Source organism: Bombus bifarius, unplaced genomic scaffold, assembly GCF_011952205.1.
Source record: "Bombus bifarius isolate JDL3187 unplaced genomic scaffold, Bbif_JDL3187 scf7180000008046, whole genome shotgun sequence".
NCBI lineage: Eukaryota > Metazoa > Arthropoda > Insecta > Hymenoptera > Apidae > Bombus > Bombus bifarius.
This window is the reverse complement of record NW_022884412.1, coordinates 47,501-70,735: the sequence shown is the minus strand read 5'-3', so window position 1 is coordinate 70,735 and position 23,235 is coordinate 47,501. Positions and strand designations below refer to the sequence as shown.

Here is a 23,235-nt window from a genome sequence, read left to right as displayed (position 1 = left end):
AGATTTGTCGACGAATCCACGGTCCACAGGATGACAAGTATCCGCGTAATACTCGAGTCGGGTAACTTCTCGATAACTCAATCGACGATTCGTCCAACGACTAACTAACAAACTCTCTAACTCTCAGTCCAAATGAAACTGCCCTTATATATTCCTATCCCCACTTCTCGGGGCAATCCTTGTTCTTAAGGAGAGTCATATAACCATTCCATACCTCTGTCAGGTACACGTCCCTCCCGTGACCGTGGCTACATCTAGTGACCCGCTATGTCACCTTAAACCCGAATCCATCGTCATAAAGACAGGTTGGAATATTAAAAGTTATTTCTTATTTTTATTGCTTAAATGTAGCTATCATAAAAGTCTTGACTATAGTATTGGGGTTTTTCCCAGCATTTCCGACGGAAAATCCCGCTGTCCTTCCCTCTCCGACATACATATTACTTCAATTAGCTCTCTAATCTCGATTTATAATTATTTATTTTTGCCAAGTACTTCAGCGCAAGCACAATTAATATCAGGATATTGGTATTGAAATCCTAATTCTTTGACACGTTTAGGAATAACTTTTTGTCCCTCCAACATAATCTGAGAAAGGATTGATATAATTATTAACTACAATAGAACATAACACAACATATGATTTGTACTCACTTTTGCCCGTTCTTTATTGAACAAGCTATTCAAAACAATGCGTGGTACAGGAATAAATGCAGGTCTTTGCATTGCAGATGCAAATGCCTTAGTAAATTCTTTATTTGTTACAATCTGTAAATAATAATTCTGTTAATTATGCTTATTTATTATTATTGAAATTAACTTAGATTTCAGTTAATTACCTGGGGGGCAACACCATTTAGTATACCATATACGCTCTCATTCTCAATTGAGAACAAAAATAAATTTACTAAGTCCGTTATGTGTATCCATGGCATATATTGATTTCCACTACTAATAGGGCCACCCAATCCAAAAAAAAACGGTAAATATATTTCTTTAATCATACCGCCATTTTTTCCTAATACAACTCCTGACCTAATTGTGATCTGTCTGATATTGCTATCTTTCGGAAGTTGTGCAGCTTCTTCCCATTCATGACAGAGTTCTAGTATAGGTTTGAAATAATATAATTATATTATTTGTACTGTATTAACATCAAAATGACGATTTACCTGATAGGAAGTCATATTTTTCACATTTGCTTTCTTCAGTGTATTCTGTATCACTTGGTTTATAGCAAGAAACTCCAGAAATTGTTACAAAAGCATTAGCTTTAGTATGTATTATAGCTTTAGCTAAAGATTTTGTTGTCTCTACTCGACTATTTATAACATTTTGTTTAAATCCTTCTGACCATCGCTGTTTTGGATCAAGTATATTCTGACCAGCAACGTTGATTACAGCAGTTGTATTTTCAGGTAAACCATAACATTCCAAATCATGCTAAAAATTTTATTATATTTATTATTATTATATGCTTATATTATTTAGTTCGTCTTACCCATGAAATTCGATTTGGCCCAGGCATGCGAGAAATACATGTATAAGGAACTCCTTTACGAGATAATGAACTTATTATCTGTGTTCCAATAAAACCTGTACCACCACCTGGGAGAATTACATAACCTCATCCGTAACGTAACCTATTAATTGATGTTATTTCGAAAATTTATCTTAAGTTTGCTGAATAAACTTGCCTATGACTACGTGTTTTAGCATCATCATAAAAGTTAATGTAAAAATGGAAATGTATTATAGTATTTAGATGTTTGATATGAATATGTTATGGATTGTATAAGCGCAAGTTTTAATATATTTAATTAATACAATATACTAGCTTTATTAAATTATAATCGATTACAAGGTAAATTTAAAATATCTTTTTCATATCTATATACACACATATACACGCACAGACACAATACGATATTTTAGATATTTTATTGTTTATACTTATTTATATTTTATATTTTTGATGAATTATTTATTTTTTGAAAATGTTATTAGAAAACTACGAAGCTTATTTCTCTTATACAACTTGGAATTCAATTATGTAGCTCCGAAGTCTGGTAGTATCAGATATATAAAACATGACTATGTGAGCTTGTGGCCGTATATTTGTTACATATGTATGTATATATATGATTGTATACACAGGTTTGAAAATTGTAATGGAAGGGGGAAGGCTGTTAGCGGTCAGAAAATGTTTCTGAAGTAAATTGCGCCAATCGATTTGATGGTCTTTGTTGTCAGCGCGCCTTTTGTCTGCAATCTGAAACAGGACCGTGTCTGCAACTGAACTGTACTCTATTATGTGAATCTACATTTATTTAAAAAAAACATTCTTTTATACTACATAAAATACCGTACGGTTACTCTAAATAAGTAGAAAGAAATTATGAAAAATAATTTAGTTTATATTCTTTATCTTCAATGGTAAGGACGGCGAAGGTGGCGTTAAATGCTGAAGTTTAACAAATTAATCCTACCGCTATGGTTAGCGGCCGAAAACATATCTCCCGATGTTAAGAATCTTATCCCTACTACGGAAGTTTTCGGACCTACGGAAGTTTCGGTCGCCAGTACGGTTTGCGACCGTGGAATAGGAGCTAGGTACTAGTTGTATATGTATATGTATGGTGTAAATATGGCGTCTACGTTAGAAAATTTGGAAACACAGTTGGAGCTTTTTATTGAGAATGTTAGGCAAATACGTATTATAGTGAGTGATTTTCAACCGCAAGGACAAAATGTACTGAATCAAAAAATGTGAGTTGTGTATATATGATACAATTCATTTCATTACGTACATATTTAATATTATTGTTGAATCAACCAAATAAATATTTCATAAAATTTTTATCCATGTGATCAGGAAAAAGATAAATTATAACCGTGATTTAGAATTATTATTACTTGTAACGGAATATTCCATTGAGATTAATAATGATTAATAACCTAGGAGAGATTTATATATCATAAAGTATGGTTAAGAATGTTTAAGGGTTTAACATTATTGGCTATTGTTTTTATATATAATATATGATGTTATAATATATGAATTTTTTATGTTTTAGTCAAGGTTTAGTAAACGGGTTACAAGAAATAGACAAACTTAAGTCTCAAGTTCAAGATGTTCATGTACCTTTGGAGGTTTTCGAGTAAGTATGTCAAAATCAGCGGGCTATGTTGTTGATTCTTATAACAAAGAATTCATGTCTACAATTTATCATATCTACATGGTTTTAGTTACATTGATCAAGGCAGAAATCCACAATTATATACTAAGGATTGCATAGAAAAGGCATTAACTAAAAATGAACAAGTGAAAGGAAAAATCGATGCTTATAGGAAATTTAAAGCAAACATGCTTGTAGAGCTAACTAGAGTTTTCCCACATGAGTTGGCTAAATATAGAGCTATACGTGGTGATGAATGAACAGAAAGTAAACCAAACAACATAATGCTTTTTTGTTAATTTTTTTATAATATCCTAATTACATATATAATAAATATTTATTAAAAAAAATACGTATGTTGTAGTAGATTTTATTTTTATGAAACATGTCCCATGAACATACATTACTGCGATATAATTATGGCATTTAGATTGTGTACGGTTAAGTAATAATTTTAAAGTAATCGTTTATTATCAGCAATTAACTTGGATGGTATAAAAACGAAACTCTTTTTTCATCGAATTCGTTAAAATTCAAATTTATTAAACAGTAATGTCGTTACCCCACTTCGTGATTCTTTATCCAATCAAAATGGATTTGATCCATGTCGCTAAGCGAATAAAATCATTCGAATGAAGAGATATCTGCAGTATTCAGTCATTCGAAAAACGTATCTATGCACGGATGAAACATGCGAAGTATTAATATACTCACTTTGTTACTTATCGTATTTATTATTGGAGTTAATACGAGCGATAGTATTGGAGAATATAGGTAAGTAATTCTTTCTATTTTTTAGATAAAATTTATAAATAATTTTTAAGCAATTTATAAAAAAATAAAATAAGGAGACGTGTGGAATTAGCGTTTTAAATTTGAACGATTATAATTCAATGCAAACAGTTTTCCTTGAAAATTGACAAACAGACGGCAAGAGAAAGAGAGATTTGTTCCATTTTAACTTGTATAGTGAAAGCAGCAGGTAGATACATACGCGTACGTGGCACCTTATTCATCTACATCATAGGTGATATTAAACAGAAAATTAAATGAAATTGAACACGAAAAAAATGTACTATTATCTCGAATCGTAAATCGTAAATTTTCTAAATATTATAGTTTAAAAGTTATTAATAAATTCACGTTATAATAATTGTTAATTTTTGTTATACATGTATATTTTTACACATGAATAGATATATAATATATATCTTCATTTTTATTTTATTTTATTTATTTGGTTTATCAGTTAATGGCAGAAACAGTATTCTGATTTTTTTCTGAAAAGAAAAATGTTTTATTTTATCTATTTGGTTTATCAGTTAATGGCAGAAATAGTATTCTGACCTTTTTTTCTGAAAAGAAAAATGTTAAAGTTATATATCTTTGAATATATCTGAAGAAGGAGAAAAGAAGAAATCGATTAATTTTGATCACAGTTCTCTATGGCATTATAAGTGCGAGGGTGGTCTCTGTAAGAAGGAGTTAATCACAAAGGATGTAACTGAACCCATTTCATTGGAAGTATGCGAACTGTTTTGTGGTGCATCCAGTTCTCTGTGGCCAAAACCAACTGGTCACCTGTCTTTGAGCAAGAATATGGTTCAGCTTAATCCAGATAAGATTTTATTAGGCGATGTACAAACTGGGACACAAATTGAATATCTTCTTAAAAGGAATATACTTTTATTAAGAAATATCGTAAAGAACATTGGCGGCAAATTAGCAAATGGTGGCGGGGTGGGCATACTTATTCAATGTAAAGGTTATCTCGAAGATAACAACATTAAATTGACCTTGAACACGGACGAAAGCTACAATTTAACTGTAACACAAACGGATAAAACGGTGAGCGCTTGGTAATCCTTCCACAAAAAGCTTTGTTTGTCGTTTAGTATAATTTATATATATTTCATACGTTCGTAATTAATAACAGAAAGAGAAAGAGGAATTTAAAAAACACTAAAAATTAACTGTAATATAGTAGGAGGGAGATGAGGTGAGATAATCAGAGAAGGAAAGATCGTATCCAGAACGTTATTTCCATAACATATTACTAATACATATTTATGGTTTTATACGTGAAGATAGTCCAGTACTTCGGAACAGGTTTTCGATTTTCTTTGTCGACGAACTTGAATTATTAACATAATTTTATACTTAACAAAATAATTTATATATCCTGCTAAATAAGTACTCAAATATATATGTAATATAAAACATATAATTACTCTTGTTTTTTTCTTTTTCTTATTTTATAATATATAGCTATTGGAAGTAACGATTATAGCGAAATCATATTTCGGTGTACGACATGCTCTGGAAACATTGAGTCAGTTGATCGTTTTCGACGATTTACGGAATCAGATTCAAATTCCGAATGAAATAGTGATCGTTGATGGCCCTGTGTATCCTTACCGTGGCGTGTTATTGGATACTAGCCGAAATTTCATTGACAAGGCAACGATATTGCGAACGATCGACGGCATGGGCATGTCCAAATTAAATACGTTGCATTGGCACATTATCGATTCTCAAAGTTTTCCCTATGTTAGCAAAACATGGCCGGAATTTTCAAAATTTGGCTCTTATGCAGCTGACAAGATTTACAATCAAGAAGATGTGAAGGAAATTATTGAATACGGCCTTATTCGCGGTGTTAGAGTACTACCGGAATTTGATGCTCCCGCCCACGTGGGAGAAGGGTGGCAATGGGTAATTGAAATTCTTTACTATCTTTTATTTTATGCGCTTTAACGAAGAAAAAGGAATTAAAAGCAGAAGTTAAAATAAAAGAACAAGAAGCAGATGAAGAATGAAAAGCAAATGAAATTTTGATAATTCTATCGCTTTCAGATTGGAAATGATACAGTTGTTTGTTTCAAAGCAGAATCCTGGAGAAATTATTGCGTTGAGCCACCTTGCGGTCAATTGAACCCGATTAATGAGAAAGTATACGAAATTCTCGAAGGAATATATAAAGACATGATACGGGATTTTCAACCAGACCTGTTTCATATGGGTGGAGATGAAGTGAATATAAACTGTTGGAATTCTTCAGCCGTTATTAGAAATTGGATGCAAACTGTACAAAATTGGGATCTATCAGAATCAAGTTTTTACAAGCTTTGGGATTATTTTCAAAAAAAGGCAATGGACAAGTTGAAAATCGCTAACGATGGAAAGGAGATACCTATCATTTTGTGGACTAGTGGCTTAACCAACGAAGAAAATATTAAATATTTGGATCCTAAGAAGTATATCATTCAAGTATGGACAACCAAAGATGATCTTAGTATTGGTAGATTGTTACGAAATAATTTTAAATTAATTATTTCTAATTATGACGCTCTCTATCTAGATTGTGGGTAGGTAAATAAGTATTTTCAAGTTATTATATTATTAGTAGTATTATAAATTATTAATATACTCGTAATTAACAATTTAATATTAGATTTTGGCATCCTCCACTTTCTATTTTGCTTATGCTTTTTCTTTTAGTTTCTCAGCTTGGGTAGGCGAGGGTAATAATTGGTGTTCTCCTTACAAAGGATGGCAGATCGTTTATGACAACTCTCCTCTGAAAATGATCAAATTGCAACATCTCGAGAATAAAAAACATCTTATATTAGGTAAATATTTCTTTTTACTTTGAAATGCAAAGATTATATTATTATACCTACAATGTCCGATTGGGCTTCTTTTGTACATTTAAGAAGTAAGCGGCTTATTAAAGAGAAAAATTTAGCCATGGTGATGTCACACAACAATTATATACATATATAGTATAGGCATATCTTTGTGTTGTAACAGGAGGTGAAGTAGCTCTTTGGACGGAACAAGCCGATAGCGCGTCAACTGATACGAAAATTTGGCCTAGGTCCGCAGCATTTGCTGAGAGATTGTGGGCAGAGCCCAATTCAACTTGGATTCATGCTGAATATAGAATGCTGAGACATCGAGAACGATTCGTAAAAAGAGGAATCTCTGCTGAGACCTTACAACCTGAATGGTGTTTGCGAAATCAAGGACACTGTTACGCATAATCTGCCCTTAAAAAATTAATGAACAAAATCGTTTACTTCTTTCTTTCCTTTCTTCTTTTCTCTTTTTCTGATCCTATCGATTTTGATTAACACTTCAATTATATATGCATAATGTGTATTTGCTTATATGTGAATATATATAAACATATAATTGTTTGTTTATATAACTGTATAACATTAAATAATTCATAATTTTATCACGTGTATTCATAATTTATTCACTAATGACATTACTAAGTAACAAGTATAAACTTACGTTATACTCTTACTTTTTTTGGCTCGGCTTTTAGAATGAACAAAGTGACTTTCTCTCTATCTCTTTTCTTTCATTACATTTTCCGTTTCATTTGCATCTTTAGATTTTGTCTGACCTAAGTCAAACATTCCTAAATTAAGTTTCTTCTTTGTCGTCGAATGGTGTTTTTACGAAATATGTTATTAAAGTTCCTTTTCCTTTGACATAAGTAGGGCCTCGACACGTCAATTCATAACCAGCGGCGATTAGAATCTTGGCTGTATCTTCAGTAACTTGAAGTTTTCCCATTTCTCCGCAACTATCCATTCTTGATGCTACGTTTACGGTATTTCCCCAAATATCGTATTGAGGTTTTTGTGCTCCGATCACCCCTGCTATCACAGGTCCATGATTTAAACCTATAACGAAAGAAATTTTGTTATAAAACCAACTAGATTATACATGTATACTAATAGTTTTTTCTTCCTTAATAATAAGTTTTTTCCTCCTTTCTCTCTTGAGGTAAACTTTTTGAAAAATGTAATATATTTTCGTATTTATTAAATGTCGTCCTCCCTCTCTATTATATTGTAGTATCGGAGAAAAACTCGGGAAAATTCCGATGAACTACAGGTAGAAAACAATAAAAGTGTTGACGGGCCCGGAACAATGGGAATCCCGATGGGCCATATACCCGTGCTCCTTTATGACATTGGGTAATTAAAAGGTCATCCACGTCTGTGGAACACATGTGCGTGCTAGGAATACCAAAACTGTGGTATATAAAGCAAGTTGTGAGTTGAGTTGCGAATTATCAATTTAGCTGTCTTAGTTATATCACATTACTGCATTAAGTTCACGTTAAATAACCATCGTTTCTGTTTAAATCATAATAAATAAATCCATAAAGATCAGCAACCAGTGATTTCTACAATATTTTCTTGTTTATTTTACAATAAATTATTTATCAAATCTCTTTTTTTGTATACTTCTGGCAGATCAACGTTACATACACACAATATAGGTTCGTATTTATATTTTTGAAGGAAACTTACCCATTCTTAATTTAAATCTTTGAAAAGATTCCTTGTTGATTTGATCGAGGATTGTCATCAAAGCAAGAGCAAATTCAACGAGAATGATTATATTATGATCTTGTTTTGAAAGTTCCTGAAAGTAGAAAATGTCTAATTTTGTGTAATTGTTTAATTGAAATTTCGAAAAATACCGTTCATATTGTACTATCGTAACGTCAAAATTTATTTTTATTTATTTGTTGAAATTACAATCAATTCTCGCGTTGAGAATTTTCAGTAATTTTTCTGGCGTGGCGCAGTGACATGGCTGGGGTATTTATAATAAGTTAATACTTGTTATAGATAGGTATAATTTGTAGGTATTATAAGTAAGTGCATATGCTTAATTTGGATAACTAAATGAATCTAACGTTTAGGTCTAGCGGGTAGTGCCTCTTCAGCCTGCGAATCTGGTCCGTCGTATCGAGTAGTCCAGTGATTAGGGGGTTTCGGTGTTTGTTGACTCTTTTGCTATATCTGTCGCTGTATTTTGCTATTTCCTCTTTGACTGTGGGTATCTTGAGGTCGCGATGGATGGTTTCGTTGGTAACATACCAAGGTGCGTCTATTAAGGATCTTAGCGTTTTCGATTGGAATCGTTGTAGTATTTCGATGTTGGAGTTACTTGCTGTTCCCCATAGTTGGATTCCGTAGGTCCAGACAGGTTTTATTACGGTCTTGTAGAGGGTAATTTTATTCCGTATGTTTAGTTTGGAGCGTCGGCGCGTGAGCAAATAGAGTTTTTTAGTTTGTCCTTTAGTTGCTTCGTTTTATCTGAGATGTGTTTCTTCCACGTTAGTCTCCTGTCCAGGGTCATGCCCAGGTATCGGACTGAGTCCCTTCTAGGAACTGTTGCATTGTTGATGGTGACCTGGGGGCAGGTTTGTTTTCCGAGCGTGAAGGTTACATGTGAGGATTTCTTTTCGTTGATTTTGAAGCCCCATTTGTGAAACCACTTTTCCATGGAGTCGAGACTTCGCTGGAGAGTGGATGAGGCTATTACCGGGTCTGCGTGGGTAGCTAATAGCGCTGTGTCGTCTGCAAATGTCGCTGAGTTTGTCCTTGAGTTGCTTTGTTTTGTCTGTGATGTGATTTTTCTAAGTTAGCCTCCTGTCCAGAGTCATGCCCAGGTATCTGACTGAGTCTTTGCTAGGAATTATTGTATTGTTAATGGTGACCTGGGGGCAGGTTATAAAGCGTAAGTGCCGACAGATCGAAAAGTTCGGGACACTTCAATAGGCCCATCAAAATGCCTTCGGTCTTTCAGTCAAATAGAATACATTTCCTTTTCATTTTGACGTTACAAAAGAAAAAATATTGCTCAGCGGTTTTCCTAGACATCCAACAGGCATTCGACAAAGTATGGCATGAAGGGCTACTATACAAGCTTAAAAAGATCCTACCTCACCCCTACTACTCCATCCTAAAATCCTATCTAACCAATAGACAATTCATGGTTAAATGCCTAGACGCCACTTCCGCAACATTCCCAATAGAATCCGGCATACCCCAAGGTATTGTCCTCGGACCCCTACTGTACTCCATCTACACTGTCGACTTACTTATACCAAACGAGATAGCAATAGCGACATTTGCAGACGACACAGCGCTATTAGCTACCCACGCAGACCCGGTAATAGCCTCATCCACTCTCCAGCGAAGTCTCGACTCCATGGAAAAGTGGTTTCACAAATGGGGCTTCAAAATCAACGAAAAGAAATCCTCACATGTAACCTTCACGCTCCGAAAACAAACCTGCCCCCAGGTCACCATCAACAATGCAACAGTTCCTAGCAGGGACTCAGTCCGATACCTGGGCATGACCCTGGACAGGAGACTAACGTGGAAGAAACACATCTCAGATAAAACGAAGCAACTAAAGGACAAACTAAAAAACTCTATTGGCTCACGGGCCGACGCTCCAAACTAAACATACAGAATAAAATTACCCTCTACAAGACCGTAATAAAACCTGTCTGGACCTACGGAATCCAACTATGGGGAACAGCAAGTAACTCCAACATCGAAATACTACAACGATTCCAATCGAAAACGCTAAGATCCTTAATAGACGCACCTTGGTATGTTACCAACGAAACCATCCATCGCGACCTCAAGATACCCACAGTCAAAGAGGAAATAGCAAAATACAGCGACAGATATAGCAAAAGAGTCAACAAACACCGAAACCCCCTAATCACTGGACTACTCGATACGACGGACCAGATTCGCAGGCTGAAGAGGCACTACCCGCTAGACCTAAACGTTAGATTCATTTAGTTATCCAAATTAAGCATATGCACTTACTTATAATACCTACAAATTATACCTATCTATAACAAGTATTAACTTATTGTAAATAAACAGCCATGTCACTGCGCCACGCCAAAAAAATTACTGAAAATTCTCAACGCCAGAATTGATTGTAATTTTAATAAATAAATAAAAAAAAATCTTAGCTCCTTATTGTAGTATCGCGGAAAGACTGTTTAAGAAAGACCCGACGAAATATATACAGTGTTGCGATAAAGCGTAAGTACCGACAGGTCGAAAGGTTCGGGACATTTCAATAGGAACAATAGCAAACGCGCCATGGTAAGTTAGAAACGAGGACATTCGGAAAGACCTGGGAATACCAACGGTCTAGGAGGAGATTAACAGAAGTGCAAGAAGGTACAGAGAAAAAATAGCAACGCACCCGAACCGGCTGGCAGCGGAAACGGTCGGCGCAACAAACATAAAAAGAAGACTAAAAAGGAAACACCCAACACAGCATCGTCTCCGAACAGCACTGATTTTCCATCCTTCGAACGGTCAACATCCTTTGACCAGGAATACACCCGTAGATCAGTCACTCACTCATCTTATACATACGTACCAGCGTAACTATTTTCTTTACAAGTTGTTAGAATAAACGCGGCGTCGATTAACCGAATCGTAGCGAGAATTTACGCCTCCCGCTGACGCATTTTTCTAGCGACTGCGTCTCTCCGCGAACGGTCGTAACAATCGATGTGCATTTTTACCTTTTCATCAATATCTTCTTTCCCTGGACTAAGACCAGAAGCCAACATATAGGTGCTACCGATAGTTTTAATTTTTTCGATTCCAGAAAATTTTGGCTTAAGCAACAATTTGTCAAAATCACATATAATTTCATTTAGAAGCCTCAGACATTCCAATCCTTGTTTATTTATGTCGGTTTCATCATAGAATTCCTTATAATTTGGAATGGATGCAAACATTACGGCAATACTGCTGTATCTTTCATGATAAAGATCCTATGGGAGAATTTCTAAGCTTGAGAAACATTTTTACTCGTTTACTGTTGTTGCTGTTTAAGTAGCGAGATGTTAAATGTTCACCTGAGTTGCTCTGACGTTCGTTAAAAAATGCTCTGCTACATGAGCAGGTAGTATGTTTTCGAGAAGAATCTTGTTAATACCTCTCATAGTTTCTACCTCATCCTGTTCTATTTTCAGTTTATTTTGCCATAGAAAATCAGTTCTCGAAGTATATTCAATTTGTCTATCCAAAATGTGCAGCACGAGGCATACAAGTGCAAGTAAATAACAAATTGTGAATAAATAATGAATGCGATAATGTCTGCGAAATAAGTCAGGTATATAGGTATAAACATTACAATTTGTTGTATACATACACATATGTATACATATAAATAAATAAACACCGACATTGAGATTTCAATATTTTTTATATAATTTTTAAATAGTATAATTATTTCTACTTACTCGACGGTCTCGATCGCATTATACAATCGTGCGACTGGTGCTTGCGAAAACACAAATACGATTGTTGTTAGAGAGAGAAACATTGTGCAGAATTTTAGCAAAAAATCAACACGTAAATGTGTCCAACCTACGATTAAGGACATCACCGCAGTATATATATATAACTGAAAAAGGAAGAAGAAAATACCCTTTGTGAATAAAATAACGCTTTTTTGTACTGTATCTGTATACACAGTTAGTATTACATAATCTCGAATTTTGATGTTATTTAATCAAGAACTATTACAATGGGAAGTTAATACACCTAGTTAGTCTAATCGTAAAAAAGTATGTTAAAGTTAACTTTTTTCATGTACATATTTATGTATAAATATTGATACGTACTGGTACGATGACATCGTATTTGTTTGCCTGTTCGATATCGTTCAACAATATACTAAGAACGCATGACGTGATCGTTAAAATGACCGTAATTAAGTATACTGCTATTCTGACTTCCCTGTTCAAGGATAACCAACTTCGTATATTGTTCCCATCGATTCTGGTTTTAATATTTGACCAACATAATATGGAAAAAATGGATAAACATGATAAAACAGGTAGAAAACAACTGTAAACTGTGATGCTCCTGTAATAAAAATTTCTATGTGTAACGATCTATACAGGGCGCGTCCGGAATCGTGATACAATTGCCGAAACTCATAGCGAAAAAATAAATTGAAAACGAAGAATAAAGTCTTTTTGTATAAGGATTTGCTTTTTGAGAAAAGTAACTGAAAATTTTCCTGGTACACAGTAAGTATACTCTTATTTCCCTTTTGCAGGTATATACACACGTGGTCGTTTTTGGTACGGTAACCGTCAATGACATAGAGGAGATACGTACATTTCCGATCGTCTAAATTACTACGGCGATACTGCTACAATATAGGATGTATGTATATAATCGATGACATTTCTCTTGAGTCAACTAACGGGAGAATCATCCTTTATGATACTTATTGTCGACTTGTATATATGTATTTGTTTCATCCCGGAACGGAACAAGCAAAAGAATGTGTTAAGTCCTCTTGACAAAGCTTATAACACAATCACAAAGGAAGACTACTTTTAAATAGAGATCTCATGTTGTATTCAGGCTGCTTAAGAGCAGTTATAAGCCATTATTCGCGAGTGAGCACTCTCCTGAGCAAATAGGATTCGTTTTTCGCTAGAGCGACCAGACTATCGGCGAAAAATATGCAGCTGTTCGTGAACAGTCTGTCAGTCTGGATGCAGTATTAAAGCATATTAGGAGTAACAAGTATTAATTTTTTCAAAATTTTTATTTTTTGTCACGCTTAATAGCCGAAGACGTGTTATCTCGGTATTTAAATTCCGAAGAATAATTTAGAAACAATGAGCACTTCACATCAATTCTAGTATCGTCCCACCTTTATTAGGATAAAACGCGCCAAAGCCAAATGGGAAGGTTGCCGTGAACATTTTGTACAACAATGAATCAACATACATCCTAAATTAAGCTCAAACATTCCAATTACATCGCGCGTTTTTTGAATTTTTTTAATCATATATATTCTTTTATCAATACGAGGAAAATCGAATAATAAATTAGTCGGTTAGTAGGTGCTTACCTCGGTAAATACATAATTTGAATGGCGAAGATCATAGCATAAATAATAGTTGAAGCGAGGAGATACCACGGATATTGTTCATCAATCTGTTGGCGGTATTGAAGTTCTTGGTTTTGATCATAAAATCGATAAGTGAAGGATGACATGCCTTCGTTGCTCTGACACCATTTTCTATTGTGATGAACACGCATATGAATATTGAATATTGGATATGTATATATGTAGTGATGGTTAATTTATGCCATATATATATGTATGTATGAGTATAGTGCATGATATTTATAAAAACGAAAAATAAAGAAAAAGATAAACTCACCTTATATCGAGAAAACAATTAGAATTACTATTTACGAAAAGATTCGATTCAATCATAGCGATGCTCTATAAGAGACAAAGAGACACATAATGCGTTAATTCCTATAGTTCAAATTCTTGATTTAATCATATCTCATTGCATTAATACAAGAAAGGACTAATTTTCCTTCTTTAGATTACTAACTAATTACTAACTAATTAAAAACGATAAATTGAACGACAATCAGTTATTTGCTTACCGTTAGGCCAATATTCTTAGCAAGCGTAGCTTCTACAACGTTGGCGAAAGGTTTATCAGCACCCCAACTTTCAACATATTTTGTCATTTTACTGCTTGGTCTTGATCTGCTCAAATATAGAGATGAAAATTATTTTATTATGTGTATTTATAGCTTGTTTTCTTCTTTTCTTCCGTTTTCCTTTCTCTGTTTCTTTTTTTTTTCTTTTTTTTTTGAGTGACAATTATCGAAATATCAAAAGAAGACGTATACAAATGATACTTTCTTAGCCTTTTGAACTCAGTTAAACATTACTCATTAGTGGTTAATACAGAAGGTATGAAGAAGAAGAATGTGATCATCATTTTAAAAGCTAGAAATGAACGATCCTGTTACGACATTAGCTATCTATTGACAGCGCACTAATTTCATTCGGGTTAGAGAATTATAATTACATTTAAAGCCAAATTTAAATGCGGGAAGGTGGCATTGTTACAGCATTGACACAGTTTCCATACGTGAATAGACCGAAATATCGAAACTGAACGATGTGCCGTGTTCACCTGGACGGTATGGAGACAGCACTGCGTTCGCGTTCATCATCCGTGTGATTTTCTTGGTTGGCTTTCTACCATAATACAAAATAAATCATTATGCATCAGATTTGGTTAACAAATTCAATAACTCGAACCAATGTTCGAAGTATCATTATTAAAATAAAATCAATCAATCAGATTGTAATTGAATATTCTACTGCAGTAATCGACGGTAATTGAATAATTATTTTTTCTCAATACTCGATTGTTTTACCGATTTTGATACATACACGACATTTTTACCTTAATTTTTAGTTTAATTTAATCTATTGAAATTAATTTAAATCTTATGCACAGAGCATTAATTTTTGTATCACGAATATCAATGGAAAATTCTAATTTGTGATTAAAATGTCTATTAATAATGATACTGATGGAAGAAGAGGATTTAATCTCACCTTTGGTGGCACTATCAAAAAAGTTTCAATATTGTGCTGGGCAAGATAGCTCTCTCGCGACCCTCCATTGCCAGGTTCCACTTCGAAGTGATTTCCAAGATGAAGCAGGGTAGCTTTAGTTATATGCACTCTCCTTGAAAAAAGGAAAGCTATTCGAAAGTAAAGACATTTCCCTCGTTCCAACAAGCGAAGTATATGATAACTAGAATAAATTACCCCGGTAAACCACCGCTCTCCATATGGTTTGCCAGTGTAACATCATCACTCCAAACGTCAAATTGCCATTTTCGTAAACCAAGTACACCGCATAGCACGTTTCCGGTGTGTATTCCTATTCGCATATCCACGTTGAATCCCGTTGCTTCGCGAACGAATCTAAAAAGAGGAACGATCGGTTATATTTGTATCATTCTAGCATTGCGGAGAAAGACCAGCTTATCCTTTCTTCTACCTGATAGCATCTATCATTTGTAATCCCATAGTCACGCAATTGTACGCATGATTCGGTCGAGAAATGGGTAATCCTGAAACGCAGTAGTAACAGTCACCCAGGATTTTAATTCTCATGCATTGATTTTCCTAAAAATGGAAGTTTGTGTTTTTTACTCAAACATTATTAGATTACGAATTTAAGTTACGATATTTCAGTAAGATAGCAGACTCATTTTGTGCGATACTGAATAATAGGAGACGATCCAATAAAAAATGATCGCGACTTTACCTGAGCGATTTGATCGAATCTTCCGAATAGTTCGTTCAATATCTTTACCAAATTCGAGGCTGACAATTGTTCTGAGAGCGGTGTAAAATTAACAATGTCCGCATATAAAATACTGAAAGAGATATCATTATTCTTTCTACCTATTTTACGTTTGACTAATACTAATACTAGTACTAATGAAAATAGTATTTGGTTCCATCCTTTAACTTACCTAACATTGTTATATCGTTGCACGTACATTTCATGGAATCTAGTTTGCGTATGTTTACGAGCCTCTTGACACGCATCCGCCATTTTCAACATAATGCTTCTTTTCACCTGTCTCAATTTTATTTAACAATGTCCAATGTACTTGAACGGACAATCAACAATGGTAATGTTTTATCAGAGGAAAATACAAAGCTTACCTCAGCTGCAATATAAGCCGGAATAACACTCAACAATAACTGTTCTTGTTGTTCTCTTTCACATTCTAACTTTATTCTGGATTCGATGACTGTTTTTGTTCTAGAAAACGTTCTATTGTGCGCTTTTGTAGTTAGGATGCTATAATACGAACCCGACAAAACTGCAGCAAACAGAAAGACGATCTCGCTGCATGTCTAAATTAAATGGCAAGGAGAATGATCAAATAAGTAGGCCCGAATATGGAAACAAAGTAAATGAAGATACAACAAATAAAGTAGTATAATAGTAGTAGAGGATATGCTAATTTAAACTGGCAAACAGGTATACCGCCATACCTCGACTATTTGATAGTAGCTCGAGTGATCGAGAAGCACGAATCGCATGCCTAAATGAATAGCAATTAGCGTAATTGCAAGAATCGTTGGTGTTTGTCGACTACCTCTCGGTAGTACAGCGATCATTGCGTGAACTGCGATAAACAAGGGTACCGAAGCACGCACGATTATAATTCCAACACCTAAAGTAGCAGACGCAATAAAGCCAATGAGAAGTCTAGCTTTAGCGGATGCTAACGTGGACGGTAGTTGCGTTATTAGTAGTAAACTTAATGAAGAGAATAATAATATCGTCAAAGTCGATATAGGGACAGTCGCTTCAGTTAAATCCTGTAACAAAACGAAACGAGTGGGCTAAGAATTTTTTTTTTTTTTATTTATTTATTGAAATTACAATCAATTCTCGCGTTGAGAATTTTCAGTAATTTTTCTGGCGTGGCGCAGTGACATGGCTGTTTATTTACAATAAGTTAATACTTATTATAGATAGGTATAATTTATAAGTATTATGGCTAAGAATAATTTTAAGTTTTTTCTTTCTATTTTAGACTTTGGATACATAATATGTATACATACGATTACTTGTGGGTATATAGTAACAAAACCAAGTATTGTAAGCTAAATATACAATAACTATGTATTTTACGTACGTACTCGTGTATACATATTTATTTCCCCTTGTTACGCTAAATAGTTTATGAGCGATAAAAAAAGTACTCAGTTGAGTTACGAAACTAACGGTTTAGCGCTATTTTAATGTTTCGTAGGGACGCATTAAATTTACCTGATAGTTAGGAACGCAGAGAATTCCTAGAGCGGGAATCAAGGCAACAACAGCAACGAGGAGAGTGCCAGCATAGAGGGAGGCTGTTAATTTCCCCTCGTATTTGCTTCGCAGTTGTTTTAAATCCTCAATGTCGGCTTCTTTTGCCACATGTTTCTCTGATTTTTCTACAATATGTCCATATATTGCATATATTAATTACTATTACTACTAAGGTTGAGAAATAGTAATATCCAAGAAAGTTAGACATTTGAAAAATCTCTAACTCGCATTAAAAGCATCTCTATAAGCATCGAGAATCGAGAGCAATAGTATCGCATGTGTGTATATAGTATTGCATGCACGTACGAACATATACAATGTATACATAGGTATATACATAGGTATAATATGTATAGGTACAATACATGCATAATACAAGCAAGTGGTATGTATGTATGCAAGTACACACTGCTAAGCGATGTAAGAGGTGTAAGATATCTAATCCCTCTCCCCATTACATTTTTTACGATCTTACAATTTTTAATTGTCTGTTTCATTTGAAACAAACCAAATCGACAAAAATTACTCAATAAGAAGGAAAAACAGAACATCTAACGAATTCACGGTTCTTTCTCTCAATATGCTTCTAGCTTTAAGAGTTGGCTGATTGCCAGTACGAGCTATTTCCGATCTATGTAACTCAACGGAAATTTAGTTGACTTTTTTCTTTATTGTTAGTCATGCGTAATGTTACCCTCGCAAAGAATCATGTTCGCGAATAGCTTAACAATAAATGTTATTAAAAGTATAGTTCACGTACAGTTCGAGCAAAATATATATCTATCTTAAATCGCAAATCTTTTTCTATTGTTTTATGATGCATTAACAGGCTCGGTTTTTTTTATTCTACTTTATTTTTATGAATATATGAATATATGAATGTAGATTGATAGGATGAACATCATTAATGTCAGTACATGCACATTTTTATCTCAGTAAAGAACTATTTGTATATGTATCTAGTTTCCTACTTGGATTCGCCTCTATTGAACATGACATCATGTAAGCTTAGATCATTACCTTCTGCTGGCATAACACTGGTAAAATACTCCGTTTCTGTTTCGTGTTTTAATTCTTTCGACTGCTTAATTTTCTCAGTCATTGAATATTCAATATTTCCCACTTCTTTCAATTTTTAATCGATCAATCACACAAAACAATTTTTGAGCGTTGCTCCGATAATTGTACAATCAGAAAGTGTTAAAGTGTAAGTGGATCACAAGGAAAAAATATAACTATTATACACTGCAACCTATTCGTAGTTCTTGCACTTTTGGATCCCTTACCGCGATGGTGGGGAGAAGGAGAAGTAGGAAGAAGGAGAAGAACAAGCGGAAGAAGGAAAGAGAGAAAGAGAAACAAAAGTAATAAACAGATTATCCGATCGATACAAGCAACATTTTTAACATTAGCATGTTTAATTATGTTAATGAAATTCAATTATAATTCATTCTGGAACGACATTTTGTTGTAAGTACAAGATTTAATGATTACAATGATATTCCGACAGATATGTATACAAACTATTCATAGCGATTACTATCTTGAAAATACGAAGATCGCTATTAATAGCTCAATTGTTTATCAAACAAGTTTATCACAGAGCTTTTTCATTATATATCGTTTTAAATTACCACCGTTTATTTAGTCAGATTTATATTAAGTATTTGTACATACTATAACTTTCTTTATTACTATTAATCTTTGTTTGTGAAACGAAAAAGTAATATTTAATTTAACCACTTTCGATTTAGACATAAAACTAAATTAGATGATAAAGGACCATGAACAATATTATAGACATTAAATCGGTATTTTCCAAAATACATGTATAATTTATTGATTAAATTTCTCTCTTTTTTGTTTTCATTTGTTTTGTAACAAAAACTGTATTATTATTTCTTTCTTTTTCTTTATCTCTCTTCAATCTTTATCAAATATGTTACTGTCTAATGAACTTTATTTTACATTATAAAAATTCCATTTCACGTTCAATGCCCACGAATTTTAATTGTTCTGTTGGTCCATATCTGTAGGAGAAGAAATATATAAATATAATGCGAAAATAATGTGATACATAATAATGTTAGTAATTTTACCTGTAATCAAAAAATAATTCCTCGCCAGGCTGAATAGCTCTTTTTGCAAAAATACCTATCCTATGGTCGCCATTTACCATCATTACTTTTGCATAGCAATTAGGATTTATTGAATGATTCGCGAATCTTATTTTATTGCCCTTTCGAGTGGCATCCACGACAAAGTCTAAATGTTAAAACGGCAAAATTAATAGAAATTTGATTGTTTTTCAAACATTGGTAGGAAATTTTAAGACTTGTTACTATTTTTCTTACCGTTATTAAGGTTAAAGAGGAAACTACACATGTACTTATCATACACTTTGCCTCGTCTGTCAGCTTCATCTTGACTTATAATTTCACCACAATATTCCGATATAAATTCATTCTTCGCCGCAGATTCCTTAAGAAATATTCCCCAGCCAGCCACATCAGATGGTGCCATTAAAAGATGTTTGTCTAAAATTACATTATGCTTTATATGAAGTGAAAGTTAATGTTATGATTTCAAAAATATAAAGATGTATATACATACGGAGACCGCGTTGAACGCTAACGTTTTTGCACGATATTTTAGTAATATGAAACTGATCTGCACCGCATGTTTGGCATAGATCTGGGTCACATTCCCTAACGGCTAGGTAACAGGGGCACTGTTTTGTATTACATTGAGCTTTACATCTACATCCTGGGAAACGATTCTGACATTCGCTACTGCATTGGCAAAACTTCTCGCAGAAATTCTGAGCTTGTATACATGGACACGAGTTATCGCACTGTCTTCCCGGGTGATCACATGGAGCAAAATTATGAACATGATTGGCACCTTGAAAGCAAGAATATAACATAAATTATGAATTTATAGAAAGTAATATTATTTATTTTAGAATATTCACCAGAATCCTTTTTTAGCTGTATTTTTCTACAATGCATTGACCAAAGACGGTGTTTCTTTTTTTTCTTTCGTGGTGGCGTAAAGTCCTTCAAATTTTCGACTGCTGGAATATCTGACGCTTCTTTCTGTGCAAACTGATACACTTCCTGACATGTTTTAGTCAGCATTATTTGTGCTAATGCGCACGGATTACCAGGGAAAGCTTTATGAAGAGCTCGAAACAAACTTTGCTCTGAACCTGTCCACGAAGGTTCGCTTTCTGTTTTTATTCGTTTATCGAGACCCAGAAGAGTAAATGGAGTTTGATTTTCCGGTTGAGCTTGATCTTCCATCAATTCTTCGGATTTTGTTTCTTTATTAACGTTTTGTTTAAAATCTATAACAGCGATATGATAACAACATATGAATCAATGTAGACACTATGTACCTTATTTAGAAAAAATCAGTTATTCTGTATATTACCTTGACAACCACCTGCCTGACTATACTTATTGCTATCATTGCTATCTTCACTACTCGCTTCGTTTCCGGAATCTACGCTTGCTTGTTTCCGTACCTTTCTGGGACCACCGCGTTTCTCATCGCTTTCCTCGTCTTTTATATCTGCCGCTTGTGCAGCAAGTTTTTCTTTCATGCCTTCCTATGAAACAAAATTCGCGTTTTAGTTGCCTGCTTTTCTTGTTACTGTTATTATCATTCTTGTTTTTACCAAATGCATGTAACATTCTGTTCCACAAGGTTCAGAAAAAGGTTTCAAATCAGGTCCCTTTCGTTTTTGCAAATTTGGTCCTGGATGACAGACTTGAAGTCCTATAAGTAACAATGTAAATTCAGTGTGAAGCTATTTCTAAAGGAAAGTATCACAGACGATGTAGAATTTAGTATGTGTTCACAGCGTCGAACGACCAACGAAATATGATTGCAGATGTATCCTTGATGGCTTCTCCATGCTAAATGAAAAAAATAAACCGAATAAAGAACGAAGAAGAAAGAAATGGGAGAAAGAAAGAGAAGATAAAAGTAAAAAAAGAAAGAAGCGTTTGTTCAAATATGATCGTTTGTATGCAGTGTTGTTCTTTACCTGACGGCGACGCTCCCCTGGCTGCTACAATAAATCAGGAATCATAAATGATTGTAATTAACAGATGATCAATTTAAGGCAGGGATACAGCATGGTGTATAGCCATTAGGTTGTATCTCAATACTGATCTTTATAATTAAATGATATAATCAATTTAAGAAGAGTGAAACATTTATGTCTTATTTTTATACTCACGATGGAGGAAACAGTCGTATTTGAAGCATCTTCTACAAAATAACGTATGGAAGGAATGCATTGTTTGTTCTCTAGGTACACTCTTTGCGTTTACTCCATCAATATTCGGTGTACATTCTGGAGGTAAGATATTGGGATCCGATCTCTCCGTTAATTCTATATATTTTTCTTTTAATTCTTCTGGCCTACCTTTGTCAGGGAACATACTAGATATTGCCTAAAGAATTAATATAATGATACTATAACTGTTATAAATAATAAGGGAAAATTAGTTTCTATATATACCACTTACATTAAATATATGCATAGATGGAAATGGATTTTTATCAGTTCTAACTTCTTCCAACAATTTTTCTGCTTTAATTTCTGTTTTGATAAGAATATCCTTCTTATCTTTATCTTTATCATCATCTTTTTCTTTTCCTTTCTTTACTTGTTCTCTATCCCTGTCCTCTTTTTCATACTGTATTAAAGCATTTACTAAATCCACAAAAATTGAATCATCCATGAAGCCCGATTCTCTGTCTCCATGTACCTAGAATCAATCGATTAAACTTACTTTCCATGATGATAAATCATTATTTCATTTTAACAAAGATAGCTTTTATTCTCATATCGCACATACTTTTCCATCATAATTTTTTATTAACTCTTCGATAAATGTACCATCTTGGTCTAAAATTTCATCCCCCATATAAGGTATGTTATGCAACACTGTTTCATCTTCAACCATAAAATTCTGTTGTATTGGAGCCCATGTATACATGGTTGGTATAGGAGTGACTGCATTAATGATCTTAACAGGACATGATTGTACATCATTGTCAGAACTGGTTACTTCTGCCTTTTTCATACAGGATACATGTGGTGGTATATCTTGCATTGCAAGCCACATTGCTTTCCCGTCTGCCCATCGTTTTTGTTCAACTATTAAAAGATCTAAGAAGTAGTAAAAATTCAAGACAAGATTTGCTTTAACGATAGTGAGAAATAAAGAAGATACTAACCGGACATAATCTTACGGTTTTGATTCCAAGCAATTTTTACCTCGTCTGCCCGTTTATAGCGTTTCATTTGTCTCAAACGCATATATTCCGATTTTACCCGCTTTTTCCATTCTGCAGATACCTTTGCTTTCGACATTGCAACGAAAGCTTTATTCCGAATACTACAAAATGGTGTATGAGTACTTGGATTTCTTTTATTACTGAAACTGTCTTTAGTTGACAGTAGATGTCTATGATATG

At 33.9% G+C, this 23,235-nt stretch overlaps 6 protein-coding genes across 14 annotated transcripts; 3 read left to right on the top strand and 3 right to left on the bottom strand.

Moving 5' to 3' along the window:
* Nucleotides 1-444: 444 nt before the first annotated feature.
* On the bottom strand, nt 445-1,875 carry LOC117207738 (epimerase family protein SDR39U1). Its single transcript, XM_033448220.1, has 6 exons — nt 1,698-1,875; nt 1,502-1,608; nt 1,173-1,443; nt 840-1,105; nt 655-768; nt 445-588 (listed from the first exon to the last, which is right to left on the bottom strand). Exons 1-6 carry the CDS (start codon nt 1,723-1,725, stop codon nt 475-477), a joined length of 900 nt encoding a protein of 299 aa, XP_033304111.1. The 5' UTR covers nt 1,726-1,875; the 3' UTR covers nt 445-474.
* LOC117207730 (adenylate cyclase type 2) lies at nt 1,554-18,897 on the bottom strand. Of its 4 annotated transcripts, none has more exons than XM_033448198.1 (20): nt 18,760-18,897; nt 17,698-17,864; nt 16,914-17,243; nt 16,578-16,772; nt 16,382-16,488; nt 16,171-16,282; nt 15,901-16,028; nt 15,666-15,824; nt 15,450-15,582; nt 15,019-15,083; nt 14,477-14,582; nt 14,239-14,303; nt 13,923-14,093; nt 12,673-12,916; nt 12,289-12,452; nt 11,902-12,142; nt 11,563-11,817; nt 8,516-8,630; nt 7,468-7,879; nt 1,554-1,692 (listed from the first exon to the last, which is right to left on the bottom strand). In XM_033448198.1, the coding sequence occupies exons 1-19, from the start codon at nt 18,839-18,841 to the stop codon at nt 7,617-7,619; spliced, it is 3,102 nt and encodes a 1,033-aa protein (XP_033304089.1). In that variant the 5' UTR covers nt 18,842-18,897; the 3' UTR covers nt 1,554-1,692; nt 7,468-7,616. The 4 variants fall into 4 exon arrangements, with proteins under 4 accessions (XP_033304089.1, XP_033304090.1, XP_033304091.1 ...); XM_033448199.1 differs by lacking the exon at nt 1,554-1,692 and adding an exon at nt 6,681-6,759 and having other exon boundaries at nt 6,859-7,879; nt 18,760-18,841; XM_033448200.1 differs by lacking the exon at nt 1,554-1,692 and adding an exon at nt 6,681-6,759 and having other exon boundaries at nt 6,863-7,879; nt 18,760-18,841.
* Nucleotides 2,616-3,531, top strand: LOC117207744 (mediator of RNA polymerase II transcription subunit 10). The gene is made up of 3 exons (XM_033448232.1): nt 2,616-2,769; nt 3,078-3,161; nt 3,250-3,531. The coding sequence occupies exons 1-3, from the start codon at nt 2,627-2,629 to the stop codon at nt 3,437-3,439; spliced, it is 417 nt and encodes a 138-aa protein (XP_033304123.1). The 5' UTR covers nt 2,616-2,626; the 3' UTR covers nt 3,440-3,531.
* Nucleotides 3,809-7,421, top strand: LOC117207733 (chitooligosaccharidolytic beta-N-acetylglucosaminidase). Its single transcript, XM_033448211.1, has 6 exons — nt 3,809-3,953; nt 4,619-5,027; nt 5,448-5,894; nt 6,036-6,547; nt 6,681-6,811; nt 6,993-7,421. The coding sequence occupies exons 1-6, from the start codon at nt 3,871-3,873 to the stop codon at nt 7,223-7,225; spliced, it is 1,815 nt and encodes a 604-aa protein (XP_033304102.1). The 5' UTR covers nt 3,809-3,870; the 3' UTR covers nt 7,226-7,421.
* LOC117207743 lies at nt 18,260-22,304 on the top strand. 3 transcript variants are annotated; one of them, XR_004487582.1, is made up of 3 exons: nt 18,260-18,779; nt 19,002-19,209; nt 21,638-22,304. XR_004487582.1 is itself a non-coding variant. In XM_033448229.1 (3 exons), the coding sequence occupies exons 1-3, from the start codon at nt 18,657-18,659 to the stop codon at nt 21,795-21,797; spliced, it is 453 nt and encodes a 150-aa protein (XP_033304120.1). In that variant the 5' UTR covers nt 18,272-18,656; the 3' UTR covers nt 21,798-22,304. The 3 variants fall into 3 exon arrangements, 1 of the variants encoding a protein (XP_033304120.1); XM_033448229.1 differs by having other exon boundaries at nt 18,272-18,741; XR_004487581.1 differs by lacking the exon at nt 18,260-18,779 and adding an exon at nt 18,805-18,946.
* LOC117207732 (histone-lysine N-methyltransferase E(z)) lies at nt 19,652-23,194 on the bottom strand. 4 transcript variants are annotated; one of them, XM_033448207.1, is made up of 12 exons: nt 22,996-23,194; nt 22,614-22,927; nt 22,281-22,523; nt 21,989-22,205; nt 21,794-21,817; nt 21,422-21,522; nt 21,175-21,352; nt 20,714-21,088; nt 20,353-20,643; nt 20,094-20,276; nt 19,839-20,004; nt 19,652-19,769 (listed from the first exon to the last, which is right to left on the bottom strand). In XM_033448207.1, the coding sequence occupies exons 1-12, from the start codon at nt 23,129-23,131 to the stop codon at nt 19,709-19,711; spliced, it is 2,289 nt and encodes a 762-aa protein (XP_033304098.1). In that variant the 5' UTR covers nt 23,132-23,194; the 3' UTR covers nt 19,652-19,708. The 4 variants fall into 4 exon arrangements, with proteins under 4 accessions (XP_033304098.1, XP_033304100.1, XP_033304099.1 ...); XM_033448209.1 differs by having other exon boundaries at nt 22,614-22,915; XM_033448208.1 differs by having other exon boundaries at nt 21,794-21,814; nt 22,996-23,131.
* Between the last annotated feature and the right edge of the window lie 41 nt (nt 23,195-23,235).